At 40.5% G+C, this 21,939-nt stretch overlaps 1 protein-coding gene across 2 annotated transcripts in view; it reads left to right on the forward strand.

The window, feature by feature from the left end:
• The window catches only part of ADAM10 (ADAM metallopeptidase domain 10), a 103,282-nt gene that overhangs the window by 61,926 nt on the left and 19,417 nt on the right, over positions 1-21,939 (forward strand). For both annotated transcript variants that reach the window (XM_084782737.1, XM_084782738.1), the window contains exons 6-9: positions 175-327; positions 2,251-2,343; positions 5,308-5,491; positions 14,604-14,767. In XM_084782737.1, coding sequence (XP_084638863.1) covers positions 175-327; positions 2,251-2,343; positions 5,308-5,491; positions 14,604-14,767 — 594 coding nt within the window. The remainder of the gene's footprint in view (positions 1-174; positions 328-2,250; positions 2,344-5,307; positions 5,492-14,603; positions 14,768-21,939) is intronic.

Here is a 21,939-nt window from a genome sequence, read left to right on the forward strand (position 1 = left end):
TCTCCTGAACTTCCAGTGGCTCCTGTTGCAGTTTGAGGCATTTTCTAATGACTTTAGAAATTCTTGTGGTATTGCATAGTCACATGATATGAAATTGTCCAATATATGTGTTCTTAACTATAAAACTATAATCGTGAGACAAACAATGATCAGAAATGACCCTTTGACATACAGGCACATCAAGGGGAGCATGCTGCTGGTATTGGTCCTGAGCTCCTAAGGAAAAAGCGCACAACTCTGGCTGAAAGAAATACTTGCCAACTCTATATCCAGACAGATCACTTGTTCTTTAAATACTACGGAACACGAGAAGCCGTGATTGCCCAGGTACTTAAAGTTACTGACGTGTTGTGAGTCTTCCTTTTGTTTTGTTATATTGTATTGTTGTTTCTGTTGAGCCAGTAGGGAAGTCTGTAAACAGAATGCAGAGGGGATGGAAAGACCAGTTTAGATTTTTGGATTGCCCATCAGAAGAGAGATAAAGGAAACAATTTCCTAAAGTTGCTGGTGATATTGAAACTTAGGCTTTTGTTACTGTTTTTTTGTGCAGTTAAGTATTTTGGACTTGGGGCCGGTGACATGCATGGTAAACAACTATGAAACTTACTTTTGAAAACGGTTCCATTTTCAATTAGTCGAATTTATTCAATTAGAAGTGTATAATTTCTGTCTTGTGTCTTATTGTGCTTACTTAGCATGCTCCAGGTAAACTTACTGTTTATAGTTGTCCCTGCCTTCCCCTCTGAGGACACAGAGTGGCTTGAGCTCACTTTGTGCTGAGGTTGTCCTTGAAGTCATGGTAACCCTTCTGTTTCAGCCTCCTAAGTGTTCAGGGTTGCAGGTTTGCTGTGCCACACCTACAGTGGTATCTGTTGCTCTCTATGAAAAGAGAAATGTTTTTAGGGTACTCTTTAAAATGTCTTTTTATGTTGAAGACATCTACAGAAAGTTTGTAAAATTTATTTTTGATGCAAAGATTTGTACCTGAGAAGATCGCATTTTGGTGGTGGGAATAAACTGAATAGAAAGAATACAATAAGCTGTGATTTGGGGATAATGGAATAATAGGGAGCAAAGAACATAGTCAAAGGGCAGGAAACAGTCTTGCAGAGAGACAGTGTAAGCTGAGAGGCACATGGGAATTCTTAAATATCCACAGTATCATGTGAAGAGAAAGTACTCTGAGCAGTCACTAAGGATTGGGGTCATGAAGAATTTGAGGAAGGTGGTGATGGGTAGAGATAGGAAACTTAAAGGTAAAGTAAAGCAGGCGATGTAATCATACCTGGAGAAACACCTGGATGAGAGTGGAGCAGAAACGGTGAGAAAACTGAGTAGGCATTGGGAGCCGCCACGCCCAGGCGTGTGGGTTTAGGATGGACCCTTCAGCACTGCCGTCCTGTTCCTTGGAGTAGTTGTCAGTGTAGACTGCTTTTGAAATGTTCTCATTAATGCTGCTTCTTGACTATCTTCTGTGCCTTCTCAGCACGTTTTGAAAGCACACGTACATGTTTCCACTTAGGTGGTAGCCAGGGTGCTCTTTTGTTGATGTGATTGGAAGGCTGTGTGCAGATGGGTTAGAGCCAGTGCTTAGTTGGAGTCAACTAAGTAAACAAATACCTCTTGTGTTCTTTCACTAAGTTTATTTCCTTTTAGAATTTAAGTAGATGTAATCGTATTCTTTTTATATTCAGATTATCTCCCTCTTGTATACCTCATTACAGTAATAACCCTTTTTAACTTATAGGCACCTTCTCTGTTTCATTCACCAGTTCACCCTTGGCCGCTGAAACAGGGCCTCGGATGTAGACAGTAATCAAACCCTTTGGAGTCTGTGTTAACGAAGCAGCTGCCGCTGCAGGACTGTTGAGGAGGCAGCCCATGCCCATGCTCTGGGTTCTGTAGAGAGCGGGTCTTTGGACTAATACAGACATTCCAGGCATTAAGGCATGTGACAAGGAGAGGGCATGGGACTCCGCAGGCTGCATTGATGAAGCAGCAGCCTTTAATAGGACTGAAGTAAAGGTGCACTTACTGATTGATTGATTAGGCAGAGCCTGGGGAAGACAAGAATAGCCACTCTCTGCTGTAGCTCACTCATCTTTTCTGTTCTGTTCAACATATGGCATATACATTTTAAGATCTAAGTGTTTAGGCCAAATAATTCTTGATGTTACAGAGAAGAATTAATAATCTTTTTCATATTTCAACGTTATTTCTAAAACTTTTTGTTTTCCTTTTAATCACTAGATATCCAGTCATGTTAAGGCCATTGATACAATTTACCAGACTACAGACTTCTCCGGAATCCGTAACATCAGCTTCATGGTGAAACGCATAAGAGTAAGGAACTCCAGTAAAGACATTTTTTTAAAGTATTAAGGGGTCTGGGAAGATGGGCTCAACAGCTAAAAGCACTCACACTCTTCCAGAGAGCTTGGGTTTGGTTCCCAACACTCACATGGCAGCTCACAACTGTCTGTAGCCCCTGTTCCAGAGGACCCAATTCCGTTTTCTGGCCCCCATGGATATCTGCATGCATGTGACACATTTATATACATGAAGGCAACACACACATAAAAATAAAAATAAATATATCTTAAAATAAAAAAAAATTAGTAAGGACCAACTTTACAACAAAGAAAACACCTGCTTTTTACTTCATCTTCAGAGCAGAAATAGACTGATCCCGAAGGCCATCGGCTAGGTTTGCCAGCTAGTTAAATGAGCCGCAGGCTTAGAGAGCATCCACGTCTCAAACATGAAGTGCACAGTATTAGAGGAAGACACCGTATCAGCCTTTGACTTCCACACAAACATGCTTACATCCACGTGCATGTGCCCACATGAACACGTACACATACCAGTACAAGAATCAAACCTACAAGGCTTTAGTCTAGACTACAGTAGAGCTTGTCTGACGCACTTGGCTTCACTTCCCCTCTTCATTATTAGTTTCTTAAGGCTTGCATTGTGCATGTTGTTTCGGTTGTGCCCCACTTGTTATTCTAGGGCAGATGAGAAAATAGATACAGTGCTTAAGTAAAATTAGAATTTAGAGAAGCACATTGTTATAATCTTGAAAATTCCCAGCTTACAATGTCATGTATCAGTTTTGAGAAGTCGTACAAGAAGGAAAACCTCTAAATTTGGCCATGTAATTCTTTTCTGTGGTAACATTATTTGTAACATTTCAAAACTGTTGAACAGAACCACAGAGTACGATTGTAGTTTCTTGACATTTCTGTTATAATGGCTGTAACTAAAAACTGAACCTAAATTTTAGCTATATTAAAAATGGGCATGTATTTTACTGATGCATGTCTTCAAAGTCCTGGTCATCTACCCAGTCTGCCTCCCCGGAAGCTGTTAGATATTCACTACTTTCTGTTGTTACATTTTATTGCTTTGGAAAATTACTGTTGTAATTTATCTGCAAATAAATATAAAATCTCTGATAAATTATGCTAAGTAAAGAATTGTGAAATTTTAATATATGTGCATATCTTTTAGTATTCTAAAATTTTACCTGAGTTTTAAAAAAATTTAACCTCTTATAAAAATATTTGCTTTAAGTTTTCTTTATATTTTCCTATTTTTCTTCAAATGACTCGATGAGAACTATATATACTAGACAGTTTTAGCATATATATATATATGTATATATATATATATTATATCGAAAAATATAGCTGAAGAGTTCCTTACTTTCACAGGTAGTATAATTAGATCTTGCATTGGTTTATCTCAAGGTACAATGTGACTTGCATCATAAGAGACACTCATAATAGAAACTCTTAATTAAATGTGCAGGAAATTTGAAAAGTGGTCAAAGTATTGTATTTACTGGCAAAGCAATAAAACGTAACATAATGGAAGTAGTGACTATCAACTTCGAGTGAAAGGTAGATAGAGTAAATAATTGTACTCTGGAGACGTGTGTATATCAGTAAGGGTATGACAGTTTGGAAGATCATAACTGAAATCAAAATTTTAGTTTAAATCAGTAACACTTAAATATTAACTAACCATTTTTAAAATAGAGCTGGCTAAAATTTAGATGCAGTTTTTAGTTATAGCTAGTACAACAGCAATGTCAGGAAATTATTTCCATATGAAGTGGGTAAAAAGTAGGTTGTTACAATATATGCTTGCCTGATTTTGAATATTTTTGTATTAAATTATTATAAACAAATGTGTACAGTTAATTGATGCTTAAACCAGAAGCTCTGAAGTGTGGCCCTAGATCATTGCTCAGTGGTTGTAAATCCTGCCTCTGGGCCTCTTGGTTTCTGGAGGGCATGGATTCTAGGAATCTGTAATTCTCACGGGGTCAGTTATAGCTAGTCTTTCAGATAGACTGCATTTGCCTTTTAGAAAAATATTTACTTTCATATATATAAGCTTTATATTCATAAGATCTGTGTCCCTGCTTGTGGTGTGATTTCCTGGGAAAGCGAACGGCTCTGGGGCTTAGGAGGGTAGGAGGCACCTCTGGAAGAAGCGGGGTTGATGCTGAAAGTGCTGTTTAGGGAAGGTCGGCTGTTGACTGTTCCTCAGATTGTGGGGGAGAGCAGTAGCAGGTGTCTGTTAAACGTCTGCAGGAACTCAGCCTAAAGCAGTAAGGGAAGCTGGGCAGCAGTGCCACACACTTTCAATCCCAGGACTTGGGGGCAGAGGCAGGCGGATGGATCTCTTGAGTTGGAGGCCAGTCTACAAAGAGAGTTCCAGGACAGCCAAGGCTATATAGAGACCCTGACTCGAAAAACAAAAACAAAAGAACACTAAGAGAAGTGAGTTGAAAGTAGAATTCAAAATTCTTGTGTATATCCAAGAAAACAATCAAGATGTTAGCTGAGTTTAACTCACCTGTTTTCTAAGCAAGAAGAACCAGGAAAATCTGGCAGACTCAGCGTTATTTTATGTTCTAGTTATTGGCTAGTGATTAGGTTTTGCATCTTGATCCTTGTCTGCATGTGTAGAGCTCCCCATAAAGAGCCCCGCTCAGGCCGCTGCGTTTGAGAATCGCACTTCCCTTATTAGAACTTGTAGAGGTGCCGTGGCTTCTCCCCATGGCTTCTGCTCAGGGATCTGGCAGATCCTTGCTTAGAAATGTAATATAAATTTCATTTTCTCTGCTCTGCTTTCCTTTTGTTCTTTTTGTTTGTGTGTTTATGGTCTCTGTGACCAGTACAGGCTGCGTGCAGTGAGAGCCTCTCTAGAGCCCACCCGGAAATGTTGCCCAGGTCTGTGTGGGTAGAGAATAGCTAGCCGTGATTCTTACTTAAATTTTGTTTTGGATCTTAGATCAATACAACCTCTGATGAAAAGGACCCTACAAATCCTTTCCGCTTCCCAAACATTGGTGTGGAGAAGTTCCTGGAGCTGAACTCGGAGCAGAATCACGATGACTACTGCCTGGCCTACGTCTTCACGGACCGTGACTTTGATGACGGCGTCCTCGGTCTGGCGTGGGTCGGAGCCCCTTCAGGTAGATGGTGTAACAGTGTCTTAATATTGGAAGAAAAAGGAAGTTTGGGGGGAAGATTGTTTTACCAAGTACAGGAGAAAACAGTGCCTATACAGAGCTTTAATTCATATAACCTGCAGGAAGTCCAGAGGCAGCATAATGCAAATGGCAGACTAGGTGAACCAGCTTTTTATTTTGAAACGAATCTAAGAGTTGATTGTGTGGTGCACACGCCTGTAATCTCAGTAAGTTCAAAGCCATCCTGGGCTGTCTCAAAGAACTAAGTAAGTAAGTAAATAAATAGGTAAATAAATAAAAATTTAAAAAGAAAAAAGAAATACAGGAAGTGCCCTGATTTTGGGGTTTCCAGAAGCTGACACAGTTTTGTGGGAAGAAGTAGTACGTGAGACACTATAAAAGGGAAACCTAAGTTTTCCTGCAAAAGCTAAATGCTGCTAAATTCCCCGACTCCTTGGAACAGGGCCTAAAAGTCAAAGGGGGAGGAATTAGCTTTTGCTTTGTCAAAAGGAAAAAAAAAAACCCACAAAAAACATACTCCTCTTTTCTGTTTTTCTGTGAGAGAAAGAAACCCTGGACAGGAGCAACAGGCAAAAAGACAGAAAACATATGTTCATTTGTTTTCCTCTGGTCTTTATTTAGCAGCAGAGATGTGCTACCTGAAAGGCCATCTAGGCATCAGGACAAAGGGCCACATACAGCTTTGTTGGCATCGTCCATGTTCCTATGGCGATGGGGTCCAACACTGAGAAGGCTGGGATGGGTAGTCCCCTTCCCCTTACAGTAGGTCTGAGGGAGCTGTTGACAAATACAGATTTATTCACTGTAAAATGGGTAGAAAGGACCTCAGATTCTTTGGATACGAGTATGGCTATTTGGAATGTGAGTTGTCTGTAAGCTTTGGAGCCATAAGCAGTGATTTCTCCTTCTGATGCCTCATTTTTATTTTAAAATTAACCTTTCTTTACCTGGTATAAAACACATTTTTCTCATTCTTTAGTTTATTCTATGATTGACTAGGTATATTTTATATTCTTATAAATATAAAATTCTTATAGTCTTATTTTATATTTCTTGCCTTTTAAAAGAAGCCACCAGCAAATACCCTTATTTCCATTTTTAATGATTTTTTTTATGTTGTAAAATTACTTGATTCATGTATCACTAAGGTATGAATTTATGTCATGGACTGTTTATCCTACTGTGGTGTTGTTTAGTCTTTGTCCATTGGTAATCCTCTTCTTGCAGTGTGACAAGTTGTGCAGCTCTCTCCTTCCCAGGATGTTCCAGGTTTTATTTTCCTTTCCTCTCAATTAGCTAGAATTTTTCCCCCACAAAATTAATGATTCCCTTTTCCTATTAGTTATTGAGTATTATAAAAGCTTGGCTATGTATTTGGATTTTCTTTGCATATTTTCTAGATAGTCTCAGGTAAGTAAATGGTTCTCATCCTGTGGACCATAGCTAGCAGTGCTTGTATCCTCTGGGACCTACGAAAACTATTATGGTTCATAGACTCCACCTATGGTCAAAGGAACTTAGCTTTCCAGAAGACATAGCATGTTCACTAACGTGTGAGACCGAGAACAACCAAACTATTTTTTGTCTCTAAAGCTTGCTCATGAAAAACCTCCAGAGCAAACAAGATAATGATTTCAAACTGGGAATCTGCTATTAGTTTGCCCTTTTATTTACAGACTATTGTTCATAAAACAATGCCCGTAATCCTGGAAGAACCGTGAGTTCAAGGGCTGCCTTCACTACCCAGTAAGAGCTTGTCTCCAAAAGAAAGGAGTGGGAGCAGCTTGGCCAACTTTGTCATAATCGTTAGATGCCTTCATGTCTTTTACATATATAACTGTTTAATTTCCTGTTGACTTTACATCCTGATCATAGCCTCTACCCTCCTCTCCTTCTGGTCCTACCCTCCTTCCATCTTCCTTCATCCCCCTTTCCCTATTCCTCAGAAAAGAGGAGCCCTCCCTCCCCACCTACCCCTGCTCATCACATCATCATCACATCAGGACTGAGCTCGTTCTGTGGCCTGGCAAGGGGGAAGTGATTTAAAAAAAAAATCAGGCAACAGATCCATGTAAGAGACAGCCACCCCCCTTATTAGAGGACCCACATGAAGCCTGAGCTGCCTGTCTGTTGCATCTGTGTAGAGGACCTATGTCCAGTCCATGCATTGTCCTTGGTTGGTGCTACAGTCTCTACAAGCCCCTCTAGGCTATGGCTGTTGGCTTTGTTGGTCTTCTTGTGGAGCTCCCGTCACCTCTGGGTCCTTTTATCCTTCCTCCCACTTTTCCACAGGACTCCGTATGCTTCACCCAATGTTAGGCTGTGTGTCTCAGCATCTGTTTTGAACTGCTGCTGGGTAGAGCCTCTCAGAGGACAACTCTGCTAGGCTCCTCTCTGCAAGCATAGCAGAGTATTGTTAATAATGTCAGGGGTTGTCTCTCTTCCATGGGATAGGTCTTGGGTTGGTCCAGGCATTGGTTAGATATCCCCTTAATCCTTGCTGTGTCTGTTCTATCTTTATCCCTGCACATCTTGTAGGTAGGGTAAATTTTGGGCTGAAGTTTTGTGGGTGGGCTGGTGTTGCCCTCCCTCCACTAGGAGTCTTGTCTGGTTAGAGGTTGTCTTTTTCAGTCTTCATGGCCCCTGCTACTAGGCATCTCAGCTAGAGTCCCCTCATATTCTCCCAGAGGCCTCTTCTGACTTAGGTCTCCAGCTTGTCACAGAGATGCCCTCACCCAGTTTCTCATTTTCTCTGCAGGCTCTCTGTGCTCCCGCCCCTGCTCTCCCCAGGTCAGATCTCCACCCTTACTTCTCTCTGTGCGCCTTCTCCTACCTTGTTCTCGCTCTCCAATCACTACCTCTGTCTATTCTTTTTTCCCTTCTGAGTGAGATGTAAGCATCCTCCCATGGTCCTCCTTGTTACTTATCTTCTTTGGGTCTGTGCATTGTAGTATATTTATTCTGTACTAAATGGCTAAAATCTGCTTAAAAGTGGGTACATACCATGTGTGTCTTTCTGGGTCTGGGTTTCCTCATTCAGAATGCAAATAGATATATATAACCCTGCACAAAAACCTAATTCCAGATGGATTAAAGACCTCAAGATAACACCAAATACACCAAATCTTTTAGAAGAGAAAATGGAGAAGAGCCTTAAATTCATTGGCATATGAGACAACTTCCTAAATCAAAATGACTCTGAGATTCCATCTTACACCTGCCAGAGTGGCTAAGATAAAAAACTCAAGTGACAGCACATGCTGGCGAGGATGTGGAGAGAAGGGAAACTCTTCCATTGCTGGTGGGAGTGCAAACTTGTACAAATACTTTGGAAATCAATCTCGCGCTTTCTTAGAAAGTTGGGACTAGTTCTACCTCAAGACCCAGACATACTGCTTTTGGGCGTATACCCAAAAGATGCTCCATCATACAAGAAGGACATTTGCTCAACCATGGTCATAGCAATTTTATTTGTAATAGCCAGAATCTGGAAACAACCTAGATGCCTCTCAACTGAAGAATGGACAAAGAAACTGTGGTACATTTACACAATGGAGTACTACTCAGCTATTAAAAACAAGAAAATCATGAACTTTGCAGGCAGATGGATGGAACAAGAAAAGATAATCTTTAAAAACAATTTTAGAGTTACAGAAAAGTGAAGCAGGCGCTACGGAGAGCCTCCACCTCTACCTCACACACTGGTTTTGAAGAGCGCTGCTTGGGCAGGATTCTAGAAGGTCTTGTGCTGAAGTCAGATGATTTTATGATTAGATGAAACTGAGGGCTTAGGGGCACTTAGTTTTTATGTCTAGATTTCGGGATATCTGGACCATCACTTGGTGATGCTGCTCATTTTGCTAACATGGCACTGAGTAGAGTTTCAGGTTGTAAAAAAGTGGGACCTTTGCCTTGTGTTTTTATTGTTAGACATTAAAAAAAAATATGTGAAGGAGGATTCTACCTTCGTTTCTCATGATCAAAAAGAGAAGATTGAACACTCAGAATGGAAAATACTACCTTTTTTTCAACTCTTTTCTTCATTTCTCTCTTATTTCAGGTGTGAAATGCACTCTTTTTTCAAAATATATTTTATTAATTTATTCATATTATACCTCAATTGTTATCCCATCCCTTGTATCCTCCCATTCCTCCCTCCCTCCCATTTTCCCCTTACTCCCCTCCCCTATGACTGTGACTGAGGGGAACCTCCTCCCCCTGTATATGCTCATTAGGGTATCAGGTCTCTTCTTGGTAGCCTGCTATCCTTCCTCATAGCAGCCTTATTCATAATAGCCAGAACCTGGAAACAGCCTAAGTGTCCCTCAGTAGAAGAATGGATAAAGAAACTGTGGTACATTTACACTATGGAATACTACTCAGCTTTTAAAAACAAGGAACTCCCGAAATTTGTGGACAAATGGATTGAACTAGAAATGATCATAATGAGTGAGTTAACCCAGAAGCAGAAAAGAGTCAAATGGTATATACTCACTTATATCTGGACATGCCAAGGGGCATGTCCCATGAAAGTCTTCACTTATCAGGAAAGTGGGACAGAGGAGAGGACATCCTATTGGGACTCTACGTGACATCCTATTGGGACTCTAGGTGAGAGAAGCATGGGAGAATGGGGAAATAGAATGATCCAGAGGGTCCTAGAAACCTCCAAGAATAACATTATGATGGCGGATCTGGGCCCAGGGGTTCTGATCAAACTATGGCACCAGCCAAGGACAATACATGCAGTAAACTTTGAACCCCTACCCAGATCTAGCCAATGGACAGGACATTCTTCACAGTTGAGTGGAGAGTGAGGTCTGACTTTCACAGGAACTCTGGAGCCCCATATTTGACCATGTCCCCTTGATGGGGAGTCCTGGTGAAATGCACATTTAACTTGACTGTTAAATCTCCAACTCTGGGTCTTAGGAGGCTTTTTCCAAAGCTGTTACAAAGAGTATAGGCAGAGAGAGTAGAGGCCAGAGTGAAGAAAGAAAGGAGTTTTTTTTCTCTCTCTTGGTTGCCTTCATGCAGGGTCCTGCAATAACACCAAGCAGCTTTGTCTTCAGTAACTGAAGTAATTTTGAGTTTGACATACATTTTCTTTTTTAAGGGATGTTACATATGTAATCTGCTTATTATCCTAGAGTAGTGGTTCCTGCTTCCCAGTAGGGGTTATATTTTATTGACTGCATTTCCTTTTTTCTTAAAAGAGGAAGATAGACACTCTGCTGTACCTCAGCATTATCAGTGGAGTAATTGTTGAGGCTCTTTGGGAATAGCGGTGGCACTAAGAGCCCTGGGCTCTTACCTGCTTTTTAAATATGTTCCAGTAAATTACTTTACATCAGATTAATTTATATTATAATTTTTTTCTTTCCTTCATTTGAGACTCCATGTTCCTGCTTATAAGTCTTAATTGTGTTTTTTGTTATCTTGTTCTTTTTAGATAACACTTCATAGCCGATTTATTGAGTTTTATGGTCTGTTAATATTTCTTAATCTTTCATTTTTATTTGGTCTAATTAATCTTTGCTAATTCTTACCCTATTGTATAATTTGCCCTAAATTTAATTGGTTAAATTCTGAAGTTATTTCACTATTCAAAAATGTGGTAGTACAAAAGGTTTTATTATGTTATGGTTAATTATCACAGAATATGTATATAGATTATGAACTGTAGTCCTCTTTGCTGACCCAGTCAATGCAGGAAAATCAGTGAGGGTTGAAATATCTTAATAGTAAGGTTCTTGTCTTTATGTCTTTTGTTATTTTTCAAATAATCTCTTTTTCTTTTGTGCTGGAATTAGGATATCGTGTATACTAGCCGAGTACTCTGATACTATAGTTGAATGCTATTTTAGAAAACAGTATCTACCCAGTGAACTGGGTTGACTTGGAGAGTCTCTCTTAAAATTATGCTCTTCCAATGGTGGAGCCATCAGAAAAGAGCCTGGCTTAGAATGTACAAGGCCTGGGGTTTGATTGACAGCATCTGGGAGAAAGTAAGAACAAAACTCAGGAAAGATTATCACTGTACAGTTTTCTTCAGTGTTAAACAGATAACCTGTTACCATTCGATGAAATGGTTTGGTAACAAAGTAAATATTATTGGGAGGGGGGGGCGCTCAGTGTATACAGGCTGAGCAGTGAGTTGGTGTTGATCCTGGGCTTCCTTGTTATGGTTCCCAAGCATTAGTGCTAGGATTACAGCTAGAGTCTCTGAGTTGGGTAGCTTTCACCTTTGTCCTGTTGCATTTCATTTGCTGACCCTCTTTAACACACATTTCTCTGGCTTGTTCAGGTATGTTCTGTCCTGAATTAACCTGTCTCAGTGTTAGCAGTTAAGTGAACATAGCTGAAGCTTGCTGAGGTTACTTAATTGTTTTTTGATTGGAATAAAAAAACATTTCACTCATATTTGATTTTCAAGTTTTATTTCTCTGTGATGCCTGCAGTAACATCTTCCATCATGTAAAGTAGTTACTGAACTTTGGTTAGAATCAGCTCAGTCATTCTGTCAGAAATTGATTTTTCTGGTATATCAAAACCAGTTACAGTATTTAAAACCATAATTTATGAAATAAAATTTAGTGCCTTGTTTTTTTCCTGTGTGATGCTCCAGTGTATGCTGTTATTCTATAATTACATTAAACTTAAAACTGAGAGCAGTCATTTAGGAAGGGAAGCAATACATAAACCACAGAGACTGTATTTAAGGAGAGCATTATATATGATCTTGCCTTGAGTTAGCTGCACCTGGAAAATGTCAGAATTTTTTTTTTTTAATGTGCCTATTTACTCTTTTTTCTCTTTAACTGTTAAAGATGTGCAGAGTGGAACCTTCTGTGCCTGGTTCAAGTTTGACAGGACTTATTTTGGACCAGTTTCACACGACAAGTCTTCACCGAGGCAGGATATTAATTTACTACTTGCTCAAAGTTAATGTGTGGCTTATAATTGTTACAGAGTATTTACTCATAGATTTAAATTTCTAGTTCCTAGAATGATTTAACCTTCAGAAAAAGAGCAGAAACACTAAATATTCATAATCAGTTCCTGTTACAGTTTTCTGTGCAGGAGAAGGTGTGCATAGAGGCCACCGCGAAGGCTCATGGGCTCAGTCTGCGTTTGGCTTAGTCTTCATCTCCCTTTCCCATGAGGTGCATTATGGTTTCAGCTTGAAAAACCGCAACAGTTTCTCAGGGTTATGATTGTTACCATATATTTAATAGGAATAAAGCAACTGGGGGAGGAGTGAGGGCCTGGGGACAAAACCGGGTCTTACTATAGACCAGGCTAGCTTTGAACTTGATTCTCTTGCTTCAGTTTCCTGCGTGATACGATTACAGGTCTGCTCTACTGTGCCTGGCTGTAATCATGCTGTTCTTGAAGTTCTGTTTTTTCAGTTGCCTTCTGTTAAAGGAATTTCAAACATTAGACTTTTAAAATGTTTTCAAAACAAAAGTAAAATAATTAGATTTTTTAACCTATTTGAATTGGTCTTTTAAAATACCAAATTGGGGGCGGGGCAGGGTGGGGAGGAGGGAGAAAGAGGAGAAGAGAGCTCAGTGTTTAAAAATACCTACTGCTCTTGCGGGGACTCAAGGTTGGTTCTCAGCATGCCACATCAGGTAGCTAGGGCATCTGCACCCTCTTTTGGCTTCTGTGAGCACTCATACATGTACATATACCCACTCCCACATACATCTTTAAGAATATGTACCAAAAGCTGGGTGGTTGGTGGTGCACACCTTTAATCCCAGCACTCGGGAGGCAGAAGCAGATGAATTTCTGAGTTTGAGGCCAGCCTGGTCTACAGAGTGAGTTCCAGGACAGCCAGGGCTACACAGAGAAGCCAGACTCGAAAAACCAGTGTACATATATACCAAATAGGAAAATCTGTTTATTTAATAGCTAGTTTTTGTGATGCTAAGGGCCAGACCCAGAATTTTTGCATCTCAGGCAAGTGCTCTTCCACTGAGCTATGCTCTTTTAAAAATCTGAGCATAGATCAAAGAATTCTTTAAAGTTCTTATAAGATTAATTGAAAGAAAGAATAAGCATGGTGACATGCTCCTGTAACTGCATTTGGGAGCCTGAGGTGAAGAGGGTGGCAGGCGCTGGGATCTCTTACAGTAAGATAAACATAAGAAGCATGCACTCTTGTCAGTGCAGGGATAGGCAGGGCTTGACCAGCTAGTTGATTTTCTTATTTGTCTTTTATTAATGTCTTGTAGCTGCCTTGGGCTGTGAAAGTGTTGCCATTTTTCTCTTTAACTCCACAGTTCTTTTTTTTTTTTTTTATCAACAGACAGATTACAAAATAGGCTCCTAAGCTTACTTTAAGTAATTCCTTTTAAAAATTGAAGATGATTTTGAGGCACATTGTAAAATAACGATTTAGTTGTTGTTGTTGTTGTTTTTTAAAGGTTTCACAGCTCCTGAAGAGTTGTGTGAATAGGTCAGTGAACTCCTGGCAAACCAAATATTCATATTCTTCATACTGCTTTCCTGCCCCTTTTTTCTTCCCACCCTCTTTCACTCTGCTTTTCATCTCTCTATTCCTTAAATCCATGTTGCTTAGTTGGTGCTTCACCAACAGAATGCATGATGCATCTCAGGACTGTAGTCATGTGCTAATGCTCATCTCTGATGCTAAAATGTAAGCTGCTGAGGGTATTTAAACTTTTATTTAACTTACAAGTTTTCCCGTTAAAAGATGAAGAGGTATACGCTTTGATTCAGTGTAAATGTGGACTGTGATCTCGAGTGCTGTTATTAAAGGTGTGTGCCACCACGCCTGGCCGCTTTGCTATGTTAATGGCTGAAAAAAATGACTTTTAGATGCTGAAAAACATGAAAGGATTGTGTACTCAGTCCTATAGATTCTTTGCAGAGACTGCTATCATTTTGTTTTAGATGAATTTTGGAGTATTTGAGTCATTTAGGTACAAGTTGTATTTTAAATTGAAAAATATAAATGTTTTAGCTCTGTGTAATTATTTCATATACTGCTTACCTGTTTTTTGGAGGGGAATAGATAACTAATTTAGTCTTTTTACTTTACTTTTTAAAAAATCTGAATTAGGAAGCTCTGGAGGAATATGTGAGAAAAGCAAGTTGTATTCAGATGGCAAGAAGAAGTCGCTGAACACTGGCATTATCACCGTTCAGAACTATGGCTCTCATGTACCTCCCAAAGTCTCTCATATTACTTTTGCTCATGAAGTTGGACATAACTTTGGATCTCCAGTGAGTACTTCTTAATTATTAAAAATTTAAAAAGTGATTAGCGTGACTTTTATTTCTAGTAAGATTTTCCAGTACAAGTAAAAGTGCATATGAACGTTAGTGTTAATATGCCGAAGCACAGCGATGCAGTTGAGTACACGGAAAGGAAGGAGAAATTTGGGAAAGCACAACATTTTATCTGGCTTCTTTGTGGGAAGATAGTTTTGAGGTAGGGTCCCACAAAGCCTGGGCTGTCTTGAGTTTCCGGGCCTCCTGTCCTGCTTCCCAGGCTCTGTGAATATCTTCGTGCACCATGTCTGCTCTGTCTGCCTATTCATGCAGAAGATTGTCTGTCTATTTTGCTGGTGCTGAAACAGTCACCATCAGATAAGACACTCAAATATATTTTGAATGAGTCTCTTTTTACTAATCTCATAAATTGTGTAATGACTTTTTGGCTTTGTTTCTATTGAAGCAATATTGTGATTTACTTGAATGTATTTCTCTACTGTAGAAATAGATTGATATTTTCCAGTTTTTTATAGTAAGTTTCTGACACAGAAGAAAAAAGCATGTAGGCCATGTTCCCATCCCCTAGAACAGGAACTGGCAAGCTTTCTCCGAAGGGCCCATTTGAACATTTTTGTTAGGGTTTGGAGGTAACATTTGTCTCATGTTCCATCTTCTTTGTTTTTCAGTTTTTCAAATATGGAAAGCCATTCTTAGCTTAGGCTATGTAATAGCAACTTGTATGTAATATGGGCTCATTTGCTGACTCCTGAATCAGTTAGTAATTATCAAGGCTTTGCCTTGTTTACTTTTTGTATTCCTTTCTTTTTCTTTGTTACAATGTTTGAATTAAAATATCCTTACATGCTTTAGGAAAAAAGGTTCCATATATAATAACAATGTGATGATTATACTGATAGCAGCTGCTTTTGGTATCTTGCAACAGTTGGTCCAGTCTCATGATTTTAAAGTGATCTAAATACAAATTCAGCCCAGAAATAGGAAGTAGTGAAAGATTCTGTCTGCTTTTGATGGAGCATATCAAGTATGTGTTTGGGAAAATTCTACTTGAAAATGGTCTAAATTCATCTTACTTGAACCTTATCATTTGTAAACATGGAACTGTGTATTATTATAAGAATAATTTGTAGCTGGGCACACAACTCCCAGCACTCAGGGAGGCAGAGGCAGGCGGATCGCTGTGAGTTCAAGGCCAGCCTGGTCTACAAAGAGAGTCCAGGACAGTTAAGGCTACACACACACAAAAAAGTGCATCTCAACAAAACAAAACAAGCAACCCCTCCAAAACAACAACAACTACTACCACCACCACCACCACCACCACCACCAACAACAACAACAACAATAATTTGTTGGTGTTGAGTGTGTAGGTCAGTATAGACTACATGTATGGCATACATCCAGCACTAAAATAAACAAACTAATAAAAGCATTCATGAGCTTGTAGTTTAAACTCTTAAAAAGCACATCTAAGTCTGTGTCTCCATCAGAAATTGAGAGGTTAGCTAGGCATGATGGCACACACCTTTAAATCCCAGCGCTTGCGGAAGCAGAGGCAGGTGGGTTTCTGTGAGTTTGAGGTCAGCTTGGTCTGCAAAGTGAGTCGAGGACAGCCAAGGCTACACAGAGAAACCCTGTTTCAAAAAACAAACAAAAGAAAAAAAAGAGAGAAAAGAAAACGAAAACAAGAGGTTATTTTCAAGATTTTTTTGAAGTATCAGAGACGAGCATGGGGGTGAAGGCCGATGGTGAAGTTGTAATTTCAAGTGCTGGGACACAGCTTCCAGCCCTCCATTGCAGGCCTCGCCAGAGGGATGTCATGCCCTCCTCATTCCCTTTCTCTGCCTTAGAGCCTGGCTGGCTGGCTGGCTCATCTATCTATCTATCTATCTATCTATCTATCTATCTATCTATCCATCCATCCATCTATCCATCTTTCTATCTATCATTTACTTTTGGAGACCCTGTAGACCTGGCTGTTCTGGAACTCTCTATGTAGACCAGGCTGGTCTACTCATGGTGATCCACCTGTTTCTACTTCAGGAAGTAGAGTTTGGAGTTAAAGGAATGTACCACAACACCTAGCTGGTCTGTTGTGTTCTTATAAACATCTGAGGAACTCAAAATACAGATTCCTGGTGGGGTCCAAGTTGGTGTGTGTGTGTAGACCAGAAGCCAGTGTTAAGTTTCATCCTCTATTGCACTCCATCCTTTTTCCCCCCCCCCTCCTCTTCTTTCCTTTTTTGGGTGGGATATCTCACTGAACCTGGAGCTTCCCTTTTTAACTGGTCTGACTGGTTGGCCTATAAACCACTGGAATTTGTCCAGCTGCCAGCATATCCCCTGGTTCAACTTTGATGTGGGTTCTGGGGATCTAAACTGCTGTCTGTGCACTTGGGTGGCAAGCACCTTATCTGCTGAGCCACATCTTCCCAGGCCCTTCACATCTCATCTTAATCTTTAACTGCCAGTGCATTGCATTTAGTAAATTAACGTAATTGTGTATTTTATGTATTGCTTAGATAATTTGGTTCTGCTTCTTGTCAGCTTTTTAAGCCTTTTCCTCTCTAATGACCTTGCCATGCCTAACCATACCCTTCCTTTGTGCACGTTGTTAATTCTGTCATACATATGCAGGGTAGGTTCTTTTTAAAAAACATATTTTATTAATTTATTCATATTACATCTCAATTGTTATACCATCTCTGTATCCTCCCATTCCTCCCTCCCTCCCATTTTCCCCTTACTCCCCTCCCCTATGATTGTGCCTGAGGGGGACCTCCTCCCCTGTATATGCTCATAGTGTATCAAGTCTCTTCTTGGTAGCCTGCTATCCTTCCTGTGAGTGCCACCAGGCCTCCTCGTCAAGGGGACATGGTCAAATATGAGGCACCAGAGTTCGTGTGAAAGTCAGACCCCACTCTCCACTCAACTGTGAAGAATGTCCTGTCCATTGGCTAGATCTGGGTAGGGGCTCAAAGTTTACTGCATGTATTGTCCTTGGCTGGTGCCATAGTTTGAGCAAGACCCCTGGGCCCAGATCCGCCATCATAATGTTATTCTTGGAGGTTTCTAGGACCCTCTGGATCCTTCTATTTCCCCATTCTCCCATACTTCTCTCACCTAGAGTCCCAATAGAAGGTCTTCTCCTCTGTCCCACTTTCCTGATAAGTGAAGACTTTCATGGGACATGCCCCTTGGGCTAGTGGCCAGATATAAGTGAGTATATACCATTTGACTCTTTTCTGCTTCTGGGTTAACTCACTCATTATGATCATTTCTAGTTCAATCCATTTGTCCACAAATTTCGGGAATTCCTTGTTTTTAAAAGCTGAGTAGTATTCCATAGTGTAAATGTGCCACAGTTTCTTTATCCATTCTTCTACTGAGGGACACTTAGGCTGTTTCCAGGTTCTGGCTATTATGAATAAGGCTACTATGAACATGGCTGAGCAAATGTTCTTGTTGTGTGCTGGAGCATCTTCTGGGTATATTCCAAGGAGTGGAATAGCTGGGTCTTGAGGAAAGCTTATTCCCAGTTTTCTGAGATAGTGCCAGATAGATTTCCAAAGTGTCTGTACTAGTTTGCATTCCCAGCATGCTAGGTTCTTAATAAGTACTTAGTGAGTGATTTATAGTAAGATGAGCTGGAACCAGAAACTCACAAATCTGTCCGTCCTGAAGTCTCTCTCAACTCTTTCTCCCTGCTTCCCTCCTGCTATGTCATTGTGCCACATATCTTACTTTCTCCACGTGGCTTAAATTATTCTTTATATTCACCTTTCTTTCTTTCTTTCTTTTTTCTTTTTTTTCTTTTTTCTTTTTTTTATTTTGGTTTTTCGAGACAAGTTCTCTCTGTGTTAGCCTTTGGCTGTCCTGGAGTCACTTTGTAGACCCGGCTGGCCTCAAACTGACAGCACTCCACCTGCCTTTGCCTCCCGAGTGCTAGGATTACAGGAGTGTGCCACCACGCCCAGCTATATTCACTTTTCTTATTCCAAATATTTATTGAGCACTTTCTCTTTAAAAAAAAAAAAAAAGCCACACCGGCCAGGCATGGTGGTACACACCTTTAATCCCAGCACTTGGGAGGCAGAGACAGGTGGATTGCTGTGAGTTTGAGGCCAACCTGGCCTACAAAGTGAGTCCAGGACACCCCAGGCTACACAGAGAGACCCTGCCTCGAAAAACAAAAAACAAACAAAACAAAAGCCACACCTACTCCAACAAGGCTCTACCTCCTAATAATGTCACTCCTCCCTGTGGGTCTGTGAGGGCTGTTTTCTTTCAAACCACCACAGGTTTCCTCATTCTGTATTTAGGCCTTGCCATAATTCAATTCAAAGTATATATCCTGTGTCATCTCTTACCTTTCAAATCTATTGACTCTCCTGCTTCAGCCTATCTTACCTTGAAATCTTTTTTAAAATATTATTTTTATATGTATAGGTGAATTGTCTGTGTACCACATGGATGCCTCAGTCCACAGAGCAAAGGGTGTGAGAGTCCTTGGGAGTGGAATTTACAGATAGATGGTTGTGAGCTGTCATGTGGGCACTGGTAACTGAATCTAGGTCTTCTGCAAGAGCAGCAGTGCGTTTGACTGCTACCGTGGAATGCTCTTTAGCCATTTACAAACTTAAGCTCTTCAGTGCTTATCTTACACAGGTGCGCTAAGACATGGATATCACTGTACACACACCAGACTCCACAGCTTATGTTAAGATATGATACAGCCAATCATAGTCATAGGAAAATGACCAAAGTGTCAGTAGTTGCAGGTGGTAGAGTATGATAGATTTTTGTTTGTTTTTCAAGACAGGGTTTCTCTGTGTAGCCTTGGCTGTCGTGGACTCACTCTGTAGACCAGGCTGGCCTTGAACTCACAGAGATCCACCTGCCTCTGCCTCCCCAGGGCTGGGATTAAAGACGTGCACCACCACGCCTGGCAGATTATGATAGATTTTTAAAAATATGTTCTTAAATATTTTTCTAAATTTTCTCTAAATATTTGCCCCATCCTTTCTTTCTTTGTTGCCACCCTCTTCCTCTTCCTGTTTCTTCCTCTTTCTCCTTGGACAGGTTCTCACTGGGTAACCTAGATTAACCTGAGACTCGGAATCTCCCTGCTTCAGCCTCTTTAATGCTGGGGTTTATTCCATTAGATGTATCACATATTATGAACTTAGAAAGTAGTAGTTGTTGTTGTTTTAATCTAAGTTGTAGTATATTTGTGGAATTTTACTCTTAATTTGAACTTTGAGTCCTTTTTGGCATCTAGTCAAGATAGTTTTTATGTGTATGTGTGTGTTGGTTGGAGAGGTGGTGGTGGGTTTTTTATTTTTTTTATTCCTTTGCTTGCTGGTTTTGTAGCTGTATCTGAAGTGGCAAATAGTAAACATCCTTGTTTATAAGGCTTGCCTCCTTGTGTAACCATTGGTGAGCTCTGTTACACCATTCCTGAATAAATAAGACTAAGCAGGTGCATCCCTTGCCAAGTTGGGGACAATGTTTATTTTATCTGCATAGGTTTGTGTATTTTAGCACTTCCATGTGGAACTGGCTGCTGTAGTATTTACTGCCTTGAAAGCTAGCAACTGAGTTTCTGATCACACCAGGAGCCATGCAGGATGGAACTTGTTTCCTTGTGTTTCTAAATTTGAATGATGAGATTGTTGTTTGTACTGAACTTAATCGGAAACCAATTGGGTTGTAGGGAGCAGAAGCGTAAGTCAAGGTAATACTGTGTGCAGAGCACGGAGCTGCGGGAGGCCAAAGCAGGCCAGTGTCAAGAAGAGTAAGAAGTGAGCAGAAACTCTGGTGCAGAGACATAAACCAGAGCGGCTGGTGTTGTCTGTTTGTGGAGAGCAAGGTGGTTGGGCATCCCAGCCAAGAGTCAGTTGAACACAGCCGCCGTTCTAGTGCCGGGCGCTTTTGCCCCTTGCAGTGATGAGTACCTTAATTACTTGGCGACATTGTGTCTGAGGCTTCCTTCAGGTGTGTGTTGTGCGTGTGGTCCATGTACCTTGTATGCACCTTTGTGTGTACACACAGAAGTCAGGATGCTCTTCGTCAGTCACTCTTTGCTCTGGTGCCTTGAGACAGGCTCTCCAAACTAGAGGCTTGCCTTCTGGGCTAGACTGGTCATCTGCAGAGCTCTTGGTATCTGTTTCTGTATTCCAGTGAGGGAGTTGGCACGGAGACAGAGGCAGGTGGATTGCTGTGAGTGAGGCCAGCCTGGTCTACAGAGTGAGTCCAGGAAAGCTAACAGAGAAACTCTGTCTCAGAAAAAAACAAAAACAAAAACAAACTTTTTCTTAAAATTCTTTTTACATTTTATGTATTTGTGTGTGTGTGTGTGTGTGTGTTCATGTTCATATGTATGCATGTGAGTGGTGGTCAGAGGACAGCTACTTGCATTTGGGTCCTGGGTATCAAATTTAAGTTGTCAGGGTTGGTGACAAGCATCTTTACTCCCTGAGCTAACTCCCTGGTTCTGTGCCTGGCATCTTTATGTGGGTCCTGGAGATTTGCACATCCTTCTCCCATGCACGGAAAGTTCTCTTTCCCATCAAGTCATCTATCAAACCTTGGCTTTATTATCTTTGTGCATTTGTGCTAGGAAAGCAGCTGCTGTTTTATCCCAGCTTTATAAGCATGTGCTCATACACAGAGTCCTGTCTCCTATTTATTCTGTAAAGCAATGTTTTGATCTTGTGCCTTGAGTTTTCTTAATTTCATTTAAAAGTAAAACTTGTGTTTCTGTCTCTGGTCAACATTTTACTCAGCTGTCTTTAGCACTGACTCACAGGAAGCTGCCACTGCTTTGAGTTACTCACTCTCTGCCTTCCCTAGCACTGCTCTTGGGTTTCATTTTCCTTTCACTTTTGCCCTCCTGAACCAATTTTAGCCTGTAATTTACCATGTATTTTAACGAATGCTAAGTAATCCATATTATTACTGCCGGCCTTAAAAGCTTCTTTTCAGTAATCTTTATGACAGTGTATGCTCAGTTCTAGTCCCTAATTAAACCTCTAAGATAGCTTATGTTTAGACCTTCAGTTTTCCTCTGTGCTGCAACAGTGGCCCTGACAGCAGCTGGTGTCGTAACTCCCCATCCCAGGCAGGTTATAAATCCTTCCTCAAGGAAAGTATGCGACTTC

This window comes from Acomys minous, assembly GCF_964271855.1.
Source record: "Acomys minous genome assembly, chromosome: 5".
Taxonomy (NCBI): Eukaryota; Metazoa; Chordata; class Mammalia; order Rodentia; family Muridae; genus Acomys; species Acomys minous.